We start from the raw sequence: 19,327 nt of genomic DNA on the forward strand, positions 1-19,327 counted from the left end.
AAAAGAAACAATTGTGAATCTAAGTTTGATAGGATTTTTGTGGAACTCCCAAACGATATACAAAAATGGTAATTTAGGATGGCACTTCAAACCAAGACTTACAAAAGTCTTAACATTTCAAGATAACCTCTTGCATTGAAAGATCACAACCGTTATAAGTTGGAAGTTTACTTCACCTAACAAGCTTTCTCATTTGAACTTGAGTCGACAAAAGAGATATCAAAGGAAAAAATCAATGAAACAAACGCAAAAGCAAACTATGCCAATCTTGACAAAGAAATATCAATATCTCACATTAATGGAAGCCCAAGATTGCATCGAGAACAAGATAATGAGTTGTTATCTGATACAAATAGTGGACTCAACACAAACAAAGTAAAAAGTGAACCAAAGTCCAGACAGAAACAGAAGGATGAGCGAAAGGAATGCTCAGCTTTCCCTTTGTGTGCACATTCCGCAATCCATTGTATTTTAAGAGATGAGAAGAGTTCGATGAGCTCCCCCCGTCTCTCTCAAACAGCCCCGCACTGGACATACTCATCCACACGAGCAGGTCAAGCACCACGGTGTTCTATAACAACCTTGCCTTGCAATTGTACGAAATGCAGGTGCCTCTGACCAAATCTTTGTTCCAAAAATGAGGCCACAAAGCATCTCAATTTAGGTGCTGAAAACATGTACCAGAACAGAGATCTCAAATGAAGTTTTGATTTCTGAGCTTCGCCTCTTGAAACATTCCCACATTTGGCGTACATAGAAGCACATTAACCCACAGTATTGTTTTGCAATGACCGAGCTTGCTTTGTCTTTTGCTGGCAAGCTGATTACCTTCATTTTTTTGTTTTGCTTCTTTCCTTGGCACGACAAGTGGTTTGCTTTTTGCTGGCACAGAAATGTTCCAAGTCTGCACCACGTGCATAGTCCAATTGATCAAGCTTTTCTGTATGGACCATAGGGCAGCTAATAGCAGTGCTGGCTCGTCCATCTCAAATGTTGCTATCATAGCGTAAATCTTTTACTTTACCTGCAATCAAGCAACAAATGCGGTTAATTTGCCTCAAAGTTTCAAAGTCTAAGTTAGAACTCACAGCCTTGAGCTACATGAACTGCATTGCACTCGGCACATACTGCAACCTTAGCATGGTGGCTTCCTTAAAGAATATAGTCACTAGTCTCAGTGTGCACTTCTTCCAACTGTGTGAGCCGCGCACACGTACATGTAGAACTTCTGCCAGTGACATGGCTCCTTCACCCTTTCTGCTGTAGCATCAGACAATCTGGCTGATAAAAAAAAGCACGGATTCTTGAATAGAGGGAGGATCATGCATTTATTCAATCAAAACACATACACATCTTCTCTTACAGCTTCCTACACCGCCCTACTAAATGAAACGACCGGTGCCTTTGATCATCTCTTCTTACTGATCGATTTCCCATCTCCTCATCAAAATTGTTCTTCAAGACAACCAAATTCGATTCAATGTGCTCATGGGATACTGCAAACAGTTCCAAAGGGTCTCAAAAACCTACCAAGATCAACTTACCATGTCTTGATGATAAATATAGCCGATAACAAAAAAAACAACAATATTAAAAGACTACAAACATAGGATAGGCTTATACAGCGGGAACCTAGCGTTAGCCTAGAACAATAAATAGATAGTCCCGTGCAATGTGTGTTATGGAGGTCATAAAGTGCATTTTCAGCGGGAATTTAAAATGCTCTCAATTGCTATCACCAAGCTTGCTCTCCTTGGTCTTGCTATAACGGATGGCATCATTAGTTACTGCGAGCTTGTAGTCACTGTGTTGGATCTTTGAGAATGGCCATAGACAACAAGTGGAGTATTGGGTCTTGGATATGCAGCTGACAAGATGAGTGTTACCTATGCATTCATGGAAAAACACTTGCCTGAAAAGTGACCTCCTCAGTGAAGATCAGGACGTGATCCATGCCAAAGTTGACTCCCTCTGTTCCCCTTCATGATCTAGGGGTCCAACTCTATGCCATTAATATACTATATGTACAATTGGACAGTATCCTTGTGAATCTGATCATGAGTCTGAGGAGCCTCTGGAATGATGTTCACAAAGAGAAAGAGGGCATAGCGGGATGCCTGTATTCGCCATGTAAGGATGTTCTTTTGTTCAGAATATATATGTACGATCAATGCCATCTCCTTCTGTTGCTGGTTAATGTTTTCCAAGTCTGATGCAGCAGATGCACCGCCCTGTTTTCTGGGACAGCTGTTTGAATACTGGTGTGCTAGAAATAAGCAGCTGTGATGTGACACTCATGTAAGAGAAAGAGCACAAGGACAAGTCAATCATGTGGCCATCATTATAAATGGACTACCTTCCGACAATAGCACTGAAAATTCACTTGCTGTTTTTGAAACCGAAAGAACCATGCTCTCAATGTTGCCTCCAAGGTCTGTGAGACGAAAGAAATTACCATCTCTTACCGAGCTGTAGCCTCACATGACATTCATTCATCAAACATTCCATGGTTAAACTGCCAGTGTCGCAATTTCACTCAGATGCTGCATAGACATTGCTGACACATATATAAGCTGAAATATCACTTAGTGCCGCATGCTGGAAAATAGTTTGTACAAGCCTCATCGCTTCCAAATTTTGACATGCAAACACAACACTAAACCAGACGGTTGAACTGGCCAAAACAGGCATGTCCTCGATTACTGCCAGCGCTTTCTCTAGGTGGCCTGCACGGCAAAAAAGATCAACCATGCAAGCTCGGTGTTCTAAACTAGGATCAATATGATGATGTAAATTCATACTTTCAAAGTACGCTTCTGCCTTGTCAAGTAAGCCCCTTTGGCTACACGTGTTCAGTACAGTGGAAAATGTGATCAAATCTGGCTCTATAGCTTCTCTGATCAATTCTTTAAATGATCTGAAAACAATTTCATCCTCTCCAAGCTGGCTATATCCACCCAAAAGTATGTTCCACGAAACCACATTCCGTGCTCGCATGTGGTCAAATACTTCTTGTGCTTCAATAATCATGCCACAATTGGCATACAAATTTACCAAAGCATTGCCAAGAGAGATGTTATTTTCCAGCCAGCCCTCTTTGACAACCTCACAGTGTATCTCTTGGCCCTGACAAGAGTCTCCAATGCTGCCACAGGCCTTCAAGATACACACAAAGGTGACATCATCTGGTGTGAAGCCCTCTGATCGCATACGCTCATAACAGTTTACTGCATCCTCATCATGTAGATGATGGGCATAACCAGCAATAAGAGAAGTCCATGAGATGACATCCACAACTGGAAGCTTGTCAAACACCTGTTGTGCTTCTTCTAATAGGCCACACTTGGCATACATATCTATTAATGAATTGCCTGCCAGAATGTTTGTTTCTAAAAGACCCAGTCTGAAGACTTGCGCATGTAGAATCTTCCCTTTCTGTATAGTGCCTGTGCTACCACAAGCCTTCAAGCTACATACGAAGGTCACTGCATCTGGGGAAATACCCTCCTCTTGCATTCGATAGAAATGGTTTAAAGCTCCTTCAACCCGCCCCTGTTGTGTGTACCCTGCAATAAGCGCATTCCACGAAACTAAGTTACGAGTGGGAAGGCCATCAAACACGTCTTGAGCCTTTTCCAGTGCACCAGATTTTGCATACATATTAATCAGCGTGCTACCAACAAAGACATTCTTCTCGAAAGTCCTCTCTCTTATAATAGCAGCATGTATTTCTTCACCCTTAATGGCATCACCCAAGCTGGTACAAGCTTTCAGAACACATGTGAAGGTGACTGCACTTGGAGAAAGGCCTTCCCGCAACATGCACTCAAAACACTCGAGTGCTGCTTCATCATGTTCATAGTGTGCATAGCCAGTAATAAGTGTGTTCCAGGAAACAACATCCTTAACAGTAAGCTGATCAAATACTTGCTGAGCTTTTGCGAGCATCCCACATTTTGCATAGAAATTGATTAGAGTGTTGCCCACATAAGTATTGCATTCAAGCAAGCTCCATTTGACAGCTTCAGCATGTAATCTACTACCTTTATGAAAATTGTTTTGCTTGACACAATCCTTCAGTAAAGACACAAGGATGATAGGATCACAAGCATTTTGCTTTACTAAGTGCTGTTTATTATAAGTAACCTCTTGCTCCTTTTCGCCTTCGCTTACTTGATTCTGTTCCTTATCGGCTATAATATATTCTGCAACTTTCAATTCCACTATTTGTAGCTCTTCTTGAAACCAGCTTTGATCTTTAAACGAATTGCTGGAGACTTGCCTGGAAGTTGCAAAGCTCAAGTCGGTCTGTGATGCATCACACTTAATCTCTGTGTTAAAAGAGAAAAGGCAAAGTGCAAAACCTTCACGAACGTCCTTTCTGATAATTAAAGGAAAACAGAACATGACGACAAAACTTTTTCACCATTCATGAGATCATTTATAATCAGGATATTCAAGCTGCACATCAACATAATCTTCAGTGTTCAAACTTCAACTTCGCAATCAAGAAAATTTATTACTTTCTCCCCTCCTAGATACATAAAATCCAGCCCACTTACTACAGAAGAAAAACCTAACGATCCATATACAACTAGCCACATGGGCACAAACTGAAAATAGAAAAAGACCAGGGGCCTAAAGAGGGTAAAACGTGCCTTGGCCACCCATGGAAAAGAGAAGATGACAGGTGCCTTTGAAAGATAGGGCAACCGGCTGCTCAAGGTCGGCGGGCCAATACCCACCAATTAGTACCATCTGGAACCATGGAGCTGAGGAAGCACAGAAGAAGGATGATGAAGATGATGGATTAGAAGAAACTATGTCACGTGTGCATTGCAGTTGCCCCACGTGGACAAGCTTCTGCTATAGTCTAGAAACAGTCATAGCTTAGGACCTAGCCTGGCACCCTTGTGAGCCTCTAGCAGGACGTGCATGTCCATGCCGGTCATAATTGCATACCCTCTCTTGCACAGATGGAACCAATTTCCCATTGTGGAAGAAGCAGATTTGGCATGTGTTGGTACAAAAGAAGCACATAAAACCTATAAAGCTCAAGGGGATAAAACCACAAGATATGGACGAAAATGCCAATGGAGCGAAATGGATGAATTGGCACTTTCTACCATTATGCTGACTTTGGCAGAAAGCGTTTACTTCAATGTAGCAGACGAGATGAACCTGTTAGAGCTATGTTCCTGTTGATCACATTGCCAGAAAGTTGGGACACTTTTTGCACAGCTTTGAGTAATTCTGCACCTCCAGATGGTTTGACCATAGCAGGTGTAGAAGGCAGTCTGCTTACTGAAGAAACCAACAGAAAGACAATGGACAAAGGCAAAGGACTGACTTTTGCGTGAAATTCAAGAGGGATTTCGCCAAAATGGACCCTTTAAAAGCTTATGCCAAACTGCAGAGTCTTTCGATGAGAACTCTGTCTTTTGATAAATATACGACAGCTTTCAAAGAGGCACTCACCTTTTGCAAGGTGGATTCTACGCACGCCGTGCACATGTATCTGTTGGGATTGCATGAGGACTACCGTTGGGCCTTGATTAAGGATAAAGCCCCGACTGACGTCGAGGATGCACTGGCAAAGGCGAGGACGTTCCATTTAATAAATGGAGCGAATTATGAGAAGAAAAGAACTACAGACCATCAATCCGGTGAGGGTGCTTCGAGGAAGTGACCCTGATTCCAGCATTAGTCCAAATCACCGCCAAGATCTTCTCAGGAGAAGAAGAAAGCCAGGAATGCTTCAGTTGCTGAGGCAGTGAAGAAGGGGGCTTGCTTCGGATGTGGCCAGACGGGCCACCAAATCAAGGATTGCCCTAAGAAGAAAAAGATGCAGAAACCGCAAGGCCGTCCTTCGGTTCAGATTCACGAGATCTCAGGTAACTTTGATGTTGTTCAAGTTGAAATCCATCATTTAGCACACAGTTCATGCACAAATTGTACTTTTAGCACCAAAGTGTTTGGTAAGCACGATCTTCTCCGTTTCCTCGGGAAGATCAATGGTCACGACATGACCGCACTCCTTGATAATGGAAGCTCACACAATTTTGTGGATGCAAAATTGGTGCAGAAACTGAACCTGCGGACGCAGAACAGTGACCATGAGTATCGCGTGAAGATGGCTCGTGGCGTGGATACGGATATATGGAATCGGATGGTTCCAGACTTGTCGCTCGAGCTGGCTGATTACAAAGAGAACCTGGATTTCCACATCATGCGCCTGGACAGAGCAGATGTTATTTTAGAAATTCCATGGTTTTATGATAAACAAGACTTATTGTATATAGACTATGTACATCACTCTCTTGTTTTTGTTAAGCAAAACATGCCTCATGTATCTGTGTTGCTTTGTAATCAGAAGTAATGGTTTTGCAATACCAGTTATTACTGCTTTGGAAATGTATGAAGAAATACAGTCTTCTGATGTTGACTTTTATCAATGTGTACCATCTGCCTGGTTTGATTCATTAGTGCTTGGTACTTCTGTCTCACTGAATTTCGTAAAAATATTTCATGTTCTTCTGTTGAACTTGGGGATTCCGACGAATCCAACCTTATCCAAGAAATCATGACTGATTTCAAGGATGTTTTCCTGATGATCTACCTCCTGGCTTGCCGTCTTCGAGAGGAGTAGATCATGGCATTGAGTTGGTGGCTGGTAGTCAGCCCTTCTCAAAGCAACCCTATCGGTTTAGTAAAACCGAGGAGGACGAGATTCAGCGACAGCTGAAGGATTATCTCGATAGGGGTTTTGTTCAGCCTAGCAAATCCCCATGGAGAGCGCCTGTGCTACTTTCTCGAAAGAAGGATAACACTATGCGCTTCTACGTGGACTACAAGGGGTTGAATAAATTCACTGTCAAGAACAAGTATCCTCCATGGAGCGTTGTATTTTACGAAGATAGATCTGCGATCAGGCTATCATCAGATACGGATCAAACTGGAAGATATTCCTAAGACAGGCTTCCATACGCATTATGGTCACTACGAGTTTTTGGTCTTGCCTTTTGGTTTGACCAATGCTCCAGCTACGTTCCAGCAGATGATAATGATCTGCTGAGACCATTTTTAGGCAACTTCGTTGTTGTATTTCTCGATGATAACTTGATCTACAGCCGAAGTTTGCCTGAGCAACTAGTGCATATACGCACTGTTCTCGAAGTACTGAGAACTGAGAAGCTTTACGCTAAGGCTTCTAAGTGTGAATTCTTTAAGAAAGAGCTTCTGTACTTGGGTCACATCATTACTCGCGATGGAATTCGCGTCGACCCTGAAAAGTTGGATAAAGTGCGAAATTGGCCCATTCTCAAGAATGTGCGCCAAGTAAAGTCCTTTTTAGGCTTTACTGGATTCTTTCGCAAGTTTATCAAGGATTACTCCGAGTCCTCATCGTAAAGGTGATCCCCCTGTTGTCTGGAATGAGCGTCTCGACGAGAGCTTTCGGACACTAAAGCACTTGGTGACTACTGCGCCAATATTGCACATTGTGGATCCTAGCAAACCGTTTGTGGTTTAAATGGATGCTAGTGATTATGCTATTGGTGCGGCATTATACCAGGATGAACGTCCTGTTGCGTTTGAAAGTAAGAAGCTTTCTGACGCTGAGATGCGTTATCCAACGGAAAAAAGGAGCTTTACGCCTTAGTCCACGCCCTGAGGAAATGGCGGCATTACTTGTATGGCTCTACGTTTGTTGCATGAACAGATCATCATTCCTTGCGCTATGTCTGTGATCAGGGTGATCTCAGAGGCCGGAAGGTTAGATGGGTTGAGCTTATGCAAGAGTTTGACTTTGAGATCCGTTATAGAAAAGGATCCAACAATCGAGTTGCCAATGCGCTCAGCAGGACGTCTATGGCTGAAATCTCGACGGATTTCTATCTCTCTCTCCTAGGGCTATGTCGTTCTGATGGCCATTTTGGCAAGATATGGAACGAGGTCGAAGCGGGGCATGACTCGCATACAGGCTTGGGTGGTCCGGAGACCCAAGTGAGTCGTGCTGGAGAGACGAGACAACGAAAATATTCCATTAGAGGTGGACTATTGTTTAGAAATGGTAAAGTCTGCGTGCCGGAAATCGATGAGATTCGACAAAGGATTTTGTGCGAATGCCATGATGTTCCTAGCACTGGGCACCCAGGCATCCAAAGAACTTTGGCTTTGGTCAAGCGATATTTCTATTGGCCAAAAATGCGCTCTTACATAGAGAGCTATGTGAAGAGATGCACTCAGTGTCAGGTCAATAAGGCAGAGCGCCTTAGGAAAGCTGGCCCGCTACACCCATTGGAAATCCCAGATGCCAAGTGGCAGAGTATTTCCATGGATTTCATCGTTGGTTTGCCTAATACTAGTCGGGCCAATGACGCTATTTGGGTTGTGGTCGATAGACTCACAAAAATGGCGAAGTTTATACCAACGAAGTCGACAGTAAAAAGCCATGAGTTGGCGGTTTTATTTGTCGATCAGCTTTATAAGTTGTATGGTCTCCCAGAAGATATCGTCAGTGATCGAGATACTAAGTTCACTGGCCGATTTTGGCGAGATGTCTTTGCTCACCTTCAGACGAAGTTGAGTATGTCGTCTTCTGACCATCCAGAGTCCGACGAACAAACTGAGAGGATGAATCAGACGTTAGAGGATATGTTGAGAGCCTATGTCTCTCATAGGCAGTATGACTGGGAAAGGTATCTTCCACAGTTAGAGTTTGCCTATAATAGTAGCAAGCATTCTGCTATTGGATTTAGCCCGTTCATGTTGATGTAAGGATTTGAGCCTAAATCCCCGATTGCTATTGGCTTAGAGAAAGTCAAGGACTGCCAAGCTCGTGATTTCCTGTATGACATGCAGGAAATGCTCGAATTGGCCAAGGATAGCATAAGAACGGCTCGTGATCGAGTCACTACTTATGCTAATCAAAAGAGATCTCCAAGGACTCTAGATGTGGGACAATGAGTCTATTTGAAGTGTCACGTGACACATCCCAACCCTATGTGTCCGTGGACAAGCTACACCACAGTAGGGTTCAGTCAATCCGATCAAGTTAGAATAGCAGTGATCTGGCACTTTTGTGAGTCTATTCGTAGACCGTGCATGCCCAGTCACTTAGCATAGATGCATATCCTCCGGTTGCACATAGCATGATCATCGGAATTCCCATCAGAATCCATTAGCATCAATTGGGGGAATTTTCCAGTGCATTTAGCCTATTTTCCTATTTATTGGTTATTTTCACTTATTATTTTTAAGTGACTTTCCAACAAAAGTAGGTAGGGCAATTTTGCTAAGTTAATATATAAGCAAACCAAAGTTCACACTTTCTGGCAGAAGAGGCAGCAGGAGCACCTTGCTCAACAGGCAACTTCTCAGCAAGACCAACCCCCGCGACTACTCTGGCGTTTTCTCCACAGAAGACCTAGCGTTTTTGCATCAGATCAGCCTTGGCGATTTGTGCACAGCAGATCAACCCCGGCGTCATCACGACACAGCAAATCAGCCTAGCGTTTTTGCATTTGCAGAACCCCGGCGACAGAAGGACCAATTTCAGCCCCTGGCGTTTTTGGATGTCAGCAACAAATTAAGATCGGCATCATTCACCTAAAGTGTAGCAGATTCATCTCGTAAAGACCATCAGTTTTCAGCCCTAAGAAACCTCATTTTTCAGCCAAGAAAACGCAGCCAAAACAGTCATTTTCAGCCACCGAAACAGTCCCCGAACTCGAAGATCCCAGATTTCAGCCATCAAGTAGTCGTCGTCATCGGCATAGTCCCATTGCATCAGTCCATTGCATACGCATTGTACACCTTTGTGCAATCAAAGAATAGACCACTCTCGCCGACGAGAGTGGGGCCTTCGGAGGAGGGTTTTACAACCTCTTGGGTGTCATATCTCTTCTCTCTCCTTCTCTCAGTCTCATTCACTTGCACGCACAATATCCACTCACTTTGTTCGTGACCACAGCACTCTACAAGACGGAAAGCTCTCTCTTTCCCTAAAGAACTAAAAGGAACCTTGAGCAATAAAGATCACTAATCTTGAGAAAATACAACATGCATTCCGCTGCACCTAACATGAAGATACCCAAGGATTCCAAGACTATGCGAACAGGAAAGCATTATAAGCTTTCAGCTAGATATTGTGGTCCGTTCCTGATCACAAAGAAAATTGGCCAAGTTGCCTACAAACTGGCTCTTCCTTCGGATGTTAGTGTACATCCAGTGTTTCATGTCAGCCGCCTTAAAGTGAAATTGGGCGAAGCTGTTGTCATGCCTATCGAGGAAAATGTATGGCAAGATATGCAAACTGAGTATATTCCTCGAGAACTAGAAGCAGTTTTGGATCATCGTACCTGTCATTCTCGCAAAAAGGCTTATGACGAATACTTAATTAAATGGAAGGGTCAATTTGAAAGGTTTGCTACTTGGGAACCTGTTAGAGCTTTGAAGGCTCAGTATCCCCACTTCATTGATGAGGACATCAATGGTTCTTAAGGGGGGAAGTATGTTATGTCCCGCTCACAGGAGAGGGGATCTAGCCCAGATGCCGTCGGGATGGACGTCCAGTGTCCGGGCAGACGTAGTGTGAACCCGGCTAGTGTGGCCGGCCATTATTATAGAAGGGAGGCCAAGGCCTCATTTGCAGTTATCGACCCCACTGGCAGAGTACCAGTGGTTAGCCCGCGAGGCTAGGAGTGCGCGAGATCACCTCGAGGAGGTGAGGCCGGGTGGTATGGGACGCCCGGTCTTACAGGTGCATGCCTACATCCTCGGACGCTGGCCCAGCACGGGGGAGCTGCCGGATGGTGGCTATGGTCGGGTGGTTCGTCCGACGCGTATCTGTAGGCGGTCTATGTAGCTGGGAGATCCTATCTCCTCGTTCGTTTCACAAAACAACATTTCTCACTACTCCACCCGAGAGTAAAATCACCAATCATTGAAACAAGTATTAAAACCAGAGTCAAACATTTCAAATCGACACCAAGACAGGTTCAAAACATATACAATGTTAGGTGCAGCGGAATGAATGTTGTATTTTCTCAAGATTAGTCATCTTTATTGCTCAAGGTTCCTTTTAGTTCTTAGGGAAAGAGAGAGCATTCCGTCTTATGGAGAGTGCTATGATCACGAACAAAGTGAGTGGATATTGTGCGTGCAAGTGAATGATACTGAGAGAAGGAGAGAGAAGAGATACGACACCCGAGAGGTTGTAAAACCCTCCTCCGAAGGCCCCACTCTCGTCGGCGAGAGTGGTCTAATCTTTGATTGCACAAAAGTGTACAAGGCGTATGCAATGGATTGATGCAATGGGACTATGCCGATGATGATGACGGCGACTTAGGCTGATATCTGTGATCTTCTTGGTGGCTGAATTTATGGACTGTTTCGGGGCTGAAACTGGCGGTTCTATTGCTGTCTTGATGGCTGAAAATGATTGGCAATGTCGGGGGTCATGCTGAGGATGAAAATGCTGATGCTGCTGCTCTTTAGGTTGCGTTTTTGGAGAGAGTTCCTTGGCTGAAAAACGCTGCCACAGCAGGTGCTATAATGCTGAAAACGCTGGTCTGGAAGGGTTCGAATACTTGAACAAAAACGCTGAAGGGATCTGTCTTGCTGGCGATAGTGCATGGGCTGAAAACGCTGATGTTGGTGCTGAGGTTTGGTGAGCAAAATGCTACAATGCTGATGGTCTTGGCGATGATGCAAGGGGGGAAGGATGCGGGGGATCTGGTGTTGCCGCGGTACGAAACGCCGGCTGATCTCTGTATCCAAAGCGCTAGGGCTCTGATGTTGTAGGCGAGGATGGAAAACCAAAACGCCAGGCTTCTGGGGGGGTACTGCTGAGAGGTGACCTGTTGAGCGGGAAGCTCCTGCTGCCTCTTCTGCCAGAAAGTGCTAACTTGGGTTTGCTTATATATTAACTTAGCAAAATTGCACTACCTACTTTTGTTGGAAAGTCACTTAAAAATAATAAGTGAAAATCCCAATAAATAGGAAAATAGGCTAAATGCACTGGAAAATTCCCCTAACTGATGCTAATGGATTCTGATGGGAATTCCGATGATCATGCTGTGTGCAACCGGAGGATATGCATCTATGCTAAGTGACTGGGCATGCACGGTCTACGAATAGACTCACAAAAGTGCCAGATCACTGCTAATCTAGACTTGACTGAACTGATTGAACTCTGCTGTGGTGTAGCTTGTCCACGGACACATAGGGTTGGGATGTGTCACGTAACATACAATCTATTTCAAACAAATTCCAAACAGGATCACCAAACAAGTTCTCAAACAGAACTCAAAAGCAATCTCGACATCAATCGAGCTCAAAAAGTTGATCGACTTTCCATCCTGTAACCTGCACCAAAAATTAGGGTTAGATTCCTTCCATAAGGTCCTAGCCGACCACAGCATGGTCCATCAGCTCTTGGACAGAGTGTATCTCTGGCGGCGATAGTAGTCCCAAGACAACAATCACACCGGACCTCCAAGGTTATCAGCTCGAGAAGAGGCATCTACTGAGGGATATTGAGAAATTTCAAGATATAATATGCTAGGGTTTCCATGGCAAGCATTTCTTTAGGTCAAAAAGTCAAGTTTCGATCCCACTTTTTGTGTGTGTTTGGTGATCGCTTTGACACTCCGTCACTTTGTTCATCTGCATTGCATGCGCAGTCTTTTAGGAAGAATAGTAGTTTTCCAGTTACTCTCCATGGAATGGGTATGTTTATGGTTTTATGTTGGAAATGGTTTCAGGAATTTTCCTCTTCGGAGATTCTTGATGAAGGTGGACCCACAACCATAGACGCAGTTGAAGCATTGAAGCCGCCACAGATCACTTTGTCGCTTTCGGCGCGGCCCAAAGAAGCAAGCATTGCAAACCTTCATGAAGTTCAAGTATCGTACGACCCACGCATTAGAGTGGGCCGGTGAAGAGTTCTTCGCAGGATTCCAAGAGTTGTCGGGGCACTCTTCGACGCCATACAGCTCGGTACCAGTACCTCACTTTGAAAAGGAGGGGATGTCACATGAACATCTATGTCCAGGCACTTAGAATAGTTGCATATCCTCAGGTTGCACACAACATGATCATCAACATGACATTCGGTACCCACCATAAGCATTTTACAGTGCATAGAACCCATTTTCCCAATTTACTCATTTTTCACTTATTATTCAATAAGTGAGTTTGTTGAAAAAGTGAGTAGGGCAAATTTGCTAAGTCTCTATAAAAGAAACCTAGCACTAGAACTTTTTAGCAAAAGAGGCAAAAGAAGTTCGAGCAACTTGCAGTGCACCTTCTCAGCAAGACCGGCAAGAGACCCTAGCGTTTTCTACAGAGCAGATAGCGTTTTTGGCTACAGATCAAGCCTAGCGTTTTTGCTAGCAGATCAACTTGGCGTTTTTCAGTTGCAGACCTAGCCTGGTGTTTGCAGTTTCCGGCATCAATTCAGCCCCATCATATCAGCGTTTTCAATTTTCAGCACTTAGACACCACAGATTCAGCCCTTAGCCTTGCAGATCTCACCTACCCGCAGCAGATCCACGCCGTACAGTCGAATCAGCCAGCGTTTTCAGATTCAGCGCTGTCCACAGATTTCAGCATCTACGTTTTCAACGCATCGTCGCCATCGCTGTCCTCACCGATACAGTGTCAGAGGTCAGAAGAAAGTCCACGTTTTGCAGATTTCAAAAGTTCAGCCCGGGCATTTTCAGATTTCAGCTTGTCCTCGTCATCGTCACCATTGTCGTCGACATCGTCAGCAAGTCCATTGCATTTAGACCATTGTACCAGATTTGTGCAATCAATAGCATAGACCTCTCTCGCCATAGAGAGGGGGGCCCTTGGAGGAGGGTTTGAGAACCGTCTAGTGTCGTATTCTTCTCTCTCGCTTCTCTTAGTCTCAGCACTTTCATTCACAGTAGCATTCACTTTGTTTGTGATCATTGCACTCTCTCTCTAAAGGAACGGAAGGCTCTCCCTTACGTAAGTAAAAGGGACCCTTGAGCACAGTTCGGAGCACTCATCTTGAGCAATATCAACATTCACTTCTGCTGCACCTTACACCTGTGAATGGGACATAACAGGAACCATTGAACATGGACACAACAAATTTTTGTTACCTCCTCTTGAAGGATACATTGCTATCCGGAGAAAGTTTTGGAGTAAGGAAATTCAATCCAATTCTTGAGATTTGAATAGAAGACCCTCGAACTTTAAGTGAGAGGGCAGGTCTTTGATCAAAGTTACATCTGTGAGGAAATCATAAGTGCCTTTTGCTTTTTCGTACGAAGTATGCATTTATCTAACCAGGACTGATCACTCTCAAGTATTTATAAGAGTAGGATCAAGTTGGAGCATTGCTTTCTGTGATGAACTGGTTTGCTAAACCATCCGGAAGGTCACTAATTGATCTAGTATCCGATAGTTCTCTAATAGATTACCTGCTACTGCGTGTCGGACATTACCAAGGAACCATTCCGAGATTTCAAGCAAAGAAAAGCTTTCACTAAGCTTGAGTACCCTATGAGCCCACACCCCCTACCCATTAGGGAAGATATGGTAGTGTTTTTCACACAAGTGAATGAACACTCTCTTTATGAGGGAAGGAACAAGAGATGGTTTTGGCCTGTGCTTGCACAACTCCAGATTTGAAATCTGTCACAAGGCAGGCACCACGTGCCAATAGAAAAGAACAGACTAAACAGACTTTTAGCACTTCAATAACAACTGTTCAATAACAACTGAACTGAGAGAGAGAGAGAGAGAGAGAGAGAGAGAGAGAGAGAGAGAGAGACACGGAGTGGCGAAATTCCACCCCAGAGAGTATTGGCCCCAAACCTTGGCGCCCCTTTCGGTATTTCTTTATATTACTGCTGATTCGCAAAGTACAACAGCCGGGAAGCACCTCCTCTGCAATCTGCGCGCTGAAGAGTGCCAGAGAGGGCCCCCAAGGCTCATATTTAAAGGCCCAAAGCCTAAAAGCATCAAATATGAAAAGCTGACCCCAAAAAATCACTTTCCTAAAATTTCGGGATTTCCCTAAAAATCCGCCGCGAATTCCGGGACGTCCGTACAGGTGCCACATCATCATATTTTGATGTGCAAAGTCTTTTGAGTGTGTTCTGCTTTATTTTTAATGCCTTTATGCCACTTGGGACCCCATCGGACGGGATCCCCATAAGTTGGTAGGACTTCTTCTTCTGTTGCTTGTTCTTCTTAGGGTTTCTAGAATTAGGGTTTGCAGGTTTTAGGGTTAGGGTTTCAACAGTTAGGATTTCTGGCAGAAATTAGGGTTAGGGTTTCTGCTCTCATCTGTAAGTTGGCTCCATTCTTTAGGCTTTGACACGTCAGCAGTTTGTTACAAAATACCAGTTTACTCGATGAGCGGTTTGATCTTAGATCGAGTCAAGGGGTTATTACATTCAGAGTTTTCGTTCTAAGGATCTTCAAATCTTCTGAGTTCACAAAAACTGTAGCACGATATGAGTATTATGTACACCTTCCGACACATGGGTAACACATAAAGATGCAGACCTTGTTGTCAAGGTGAGTCGACTACCAATCGAGTGAACCAGAACAAGGTGAGCCAACTTCCTTTTTAGGAAGTGGAATGGCATTTGAGATACCTCTCTTGAGCACCTGTTTGCGTGCCATGATATTCCAACACGAGAATCTCTATGTGAGATGTGTTCAGTTGCTTTGAGTTTCTCTACTAAGATTTTTTCTGATGGTCATTGATCATCAAGTACGCTACATGGATTGACCACTAAAGTAGCAAGTTATGGTTGTAGCATATGCTTCTCCGTAAGCAGGCCAAGTACTATTTGCACAATGCTAGTGTAAGCATGAGGTCGTGACTTCCAAGACGGAAAGAATTGCCTTAACCATAAATGGAAGAACATCCCTGAGATCCAAAGCGGGTTTGCTCTATTGTGAACTGAATTTGAATATATGTTCAGAGAATGCTATGGCTAGAATCTAATTTGCCTACAATTATGCAAGCCATTGCAAGGTGACACATTTTTTATGACCTCCGCAAGGAAGAGACGTTGATGGGCGTCAGGAAAACAATGCTAATAGTAACACACGTAGGACAAAAAGAAGTGTTTTTGTGCACAAGGGATCTTCGGATCGGAACAATCGGCCTACACTAAGCAAAGGCCAAGTATAAGAACTTTCTCTGGTGGAATGGCAAACTCTGTTTGCCAAAGAAAGACATCTCACAAGAGATTAATGCTCTATGTTTTGGCATTCCCAATGCAGGTGCATAGAAGGGGTTTATACCCTCAGGTCTAATAGCACATGACTAGGCGCAAGCATATATACCTAGATTGATTTTTAGGAAGATCATTCTTTTTGAGGTTGAGAAAGCGGAATTGAGTTAACAGATTCTCGGATAAGGAAACTTCCGATCTGGTGAAAAGAACCGAATGACGAGTTGCATACGTAACTCGTAAGATTGATGATTCGTGAAAAGATATCCTAAGGTACTATAGGAAGAGCATGAATTTCTACTATTAGAGTCGAGTACCCCATTTACTTTCAAACCAGTAAGTATTGAATTATTGATTTTTTTTTTAATTGAATTTTAAAGTTCTCTTTTGAGAAAGGACTAGCTCAACTCACCATTGAGCAAGCTTTTGAAAAAATTTCCGGTTTCTTCCTAGGCCCAATTGGATCTCTACAATTGAGGACAACTGTTTATAAGAGAGGGATGTTGCTAAATTACCTTTATCTGACAGAAAAATAATTCTAAATGAATTATTGGATTTATAAGTGAAGGGTTTTCTTGCTTGGGACATTGAATTTTTTTTTTAATGAAATATTGGAATCATAAGTGAAAGGGTTTCTCACTGGAGACATCCGAGTACAAATATTTCTAGTGCATCATTCAAAGTAATGACGAGACTATGAACAAGAATATCTGTAAGGCCACCACGAACAGGTACTTCTGATGTGTCCCATCGGATGGGAGACAAAGAGCATCGAGAAGAAGTACTTGACCATCCGGGAACGGACATCGCTGATAAGTCATAGATTGGGTGACAGAGAGCATCGCGAAGGAGATTGTACTGTAAGTTCGGTGAGAAAGAACTAGGTGATGGGTATTCCTGATGCGTCCCATGGTGGGTGACGGGGGCAATGGAAAGGAAATATTCCATAGTCTGGAAGAAATTCTGAACTGTGTTAGAATTATGCACAAGGATGAGCAAGCACTTGAATGAAGATGGGTTCACAGGAAACTTTTGAGGGAAAACAAATGCTTTTTTAGAAAGCGGGTTTCTTTTCGAGAAAGCAGATGCTTTTCTGTAAAAAGGTTTATGTCAGCATTACATCTGTGCATGTGGTTGCATCCAGGGACGGTTGGGAAGTGCCATGTAGGCATTTGTTTTCAGCTTATAAGGTTTTAACGATTTTTTTAACAGGATCATATCAATTTTAAAAGAGGCTGGAGTGGGCAGCCAACCGGTAATCAAAGTAGCAAATTCTTATCGCCCCATCTTCTCTCTCTTTTTAGCCAGTGAAAAAAATCGACCTCTCCTCTCTCTATCTGAGGGGCCCCACCTGCCCTATTCTTGCTAGGAAAAAGCAAGTAGAATCCCCTATTCCTGCTTGCTGCTAGGGGAAATAAAACCGAACCTTGCTCTCACTCTCAAGGACCCAGAAAAGCCAGCATTGAAGGAGACGACATGCTACTGCAGATTCCAGCCACAAAGACGACGCCGTTGGTGATGCCCACGGCTTCCCCGAGTGTACCAGATGTCGCCGAGACCGAGTAGGCGAGTTCCATCGCGACGAAGTGCCTACGGGGGGGTGTTTCCATCACGAAAAGTTGCTGTTTTTCTCTGTTTTCAGCCCATAAACGTCATAGACATAAGACGGGGCTGATTTACGAGAAGGAAACCTGAGAACACACCTCTTTTGTGTGTAGGATTAGAAGAGAAGATTCTCCGCATAGAAATCTCTTCCGGGAGGTTGCTTTTTCTAGAACCGAGTTGTATTTTGAGTGTTGAGACTTCAAAGGTAACATTTTCATGTTCTGATCTCTGAGTTTTTGCTTGCAGGAGTACTTCCTCTCCGCGAGGGAGTAGGAGCACTAGAAAAGCGCCCGGAGGAACTAGAGCCAGATTAGCCCAAGGGTTTCGCACCCTGAGTTTGGGAGTAGATCCACAGATCCGAAAGTGGTAGACTCTTGAGTTAGGATCCAGAAGTTGAAATTCCCAAAGAAGGACTTCACGTCCAAAAAAAAGAGTTGTTACGTAGGAAGAAGACTTTGGAATAGAACTAGTCAGTCACAAACCATTTGAGTTAGCAAGAGACAATGTGAAAATCCTTAAGAAGAGGGAGTAGGAGCACTAGAAAGCACGAGCCTCTGTAGGAGAAAAGCGCCCGGAGGAACTAGAGCCAGATTAGCCCAAGGGTTTCGCACCCTGAGTTTGGGAGTAGATCCACAGATCCGAAAGTGGTAGACTCTTGAGTTAGGATCCAGAAGTTGAAATTCCCAAAGAAGGACTTCACGTCCAAAAAAAAGAGTTGTTACGTAGGAAGAAGACTTTGGAATAGAACTAGTCAGTCACAAACCATTTGAGTTAGCAAGAGACAATGTGAAAATCCTTAAGAAAAAGTTCTAATACATCTAAAATATCTACCTAGACAAGTGACCATACATCTAGATATGCATCGGAACCCCAGCCACAAAGCTAGCTGTGACCTCTCTTTGCCTCCTTTCTAGAAGGCACATCTGCATCTGCCATCATATCCATGTGTGGTAGAAGAGACTTGACCTAGAAGCCAAGCCAAAAGGAACGAGCTACTATCAACCATTTGCTTACATAATTGTGAGAGCAAGAGAGTGCTTTTGCCATAGATTGACTATTCCACTCTTGCACTGCTGGAGATACTCCCATGCCTGATGTACAGTGAGGAAAAGAGGGAGGCAAAAGCACTACAACTCATCCAACCAGCTGACTGCACCTGTGAGGGAGAGCCCATCTTACATAAATTTCGTGAGTAATGTGCTGTGGCATCGCGTTCATTGGACCGTATCGCTCAGCGAAGACACCGGAGAGTGCTTTCCATGATGAACGATGGTGCTCCAAGCTAAGACGAGAAAATTATCCAGCAACGCCTCCCATCATACAAACCTCCACTTCGTCGCTGAGCTGGCAGCTAGCTCCTGCTCCTTCTGCGCTCGGGGGTAGCAGATTCTGGTCCTCCCCTCATCACTAAACGACACCTACCGAGGGAGGTGGGATCAATGGCCCACAGTAGGCGTCGCGAGACGGTGCAATCTTGGCCGTCCGATCGACAT

At 43.9% G+C, this 19,327-nt stretch overlaps 2 protein-coding genes and 1 long non-coding RNA gene across 3 annotated transcripts in view; all 3 read right to left on the reverse strand.

Annotated features, from left to right (window-relative positions):
- Window positions 1-268: 268 nt before the first annotated feature.
- Window positions 269-2,458, reverse strand: LOC147439471 (uncharacterized). Its single transcript, XM_086485314.1, has 6 exons — window positions 2,357-2,458; window positions 2,228-2,280; window positions 2,029-2,063; window positions 1,913-1,924; window positions 1,364-1,496; window positions 269-1,277 (listed from the first exon to the last, which is right to left on the reverse strand). The coding sequence occupies exons 1-6, from the start codon at window positions 2,456-2,458 to the stop codon at window positions 1,175-1,177; spliced, it is 438 nt and encodes a 145-aa protein (XP_086341440.1). The 3' UTR covers window positions 269-1,174.
- Window positions 269-19,327, reverse strand: part of LOC147439470 (uncharacterized) — a 66,374-nt gene continuing 47,315 nt past the window's right edge. Inside the window, exon 2 of the long non-coding RNA XR_015184596.1 lies at window positions 269-1,024. This is a non-coding gene — a long non-coding RNA (uncharacterized LOC147439470). The remainder of the gene's footprint in view (window positions 1,025-19,327) is intronic.
- On the reverse strand, window positions 1,680-18,700 carry LOC147439472 (pentatricopeptide repeat-containing protein At2g13600-like). Its single transcript, XM_086485313.1, has 2 exons — window positions 18,666-18,700; window positions 1,680-4,282 (listed from the first exon to the last, which is right to left on the reverse strand). The coding sequence occupies exons 1-2, from the start codon at window positions 18,683-18,685 to the stop codon at window positions 2,533-2,535; spliced, it is 1,770 nt and encodes a 589-aa protein (XP_086341439.1). The 5' UTR covers window positions 18,686-18,700; the 3' UTR covers window positions 1,680-2,532.

This window comes from Adiantum capillus-veneris, chromosome 16 (genome assembly GCF_014529385.1).
Source record: "Adiantum capillus-veneris isolate H3 chromosome 16, ASM1452938v2, whole genome shotgun sequence".
Taxonomy (NCBI): Eukaryota; Viridiplantae; Streptophyta; class Polypodiopsida; order Polypodiales; family Pteridaceae; genus Adiantum; species Adiantum capillus-veneris.

Coding starts and splice junctions, on each gene's coding strand:
- LOC147439471 (XM_086485314.1), bottom strand. CDS start 2,458: ATGGTAATTTCTTTCGTCTCACAGACCTTGGAGGCAACATTGAGAGCA. Junction 2,064..2,227: donor CTGTCCCAGAAAACAGGGCG/GTGCATCTGCTG, acceptor GAGGCTCCTCAG/ACTCATGATCAGATTCACAA. Junction 1,278..1,363: donor GTAGGGCGGTGTAGGAAGCT/GTAAGAGAAGAT, acceptor TTTATCAGCCAG/ATTGTCTGATGCTACAGCAG.
- LOC147439472 (XM_086485313.1), bottom strand. CDS start 18,685: ATGTATGGTCACTTGTCTAG. Junction 4,283..18,665: donor ATGTATGGTCACTTGTCTAG/GTAGATATTTTA, acceptor TGCAACTTCCAG/GCAAGTCTCCAGCAATTCGT.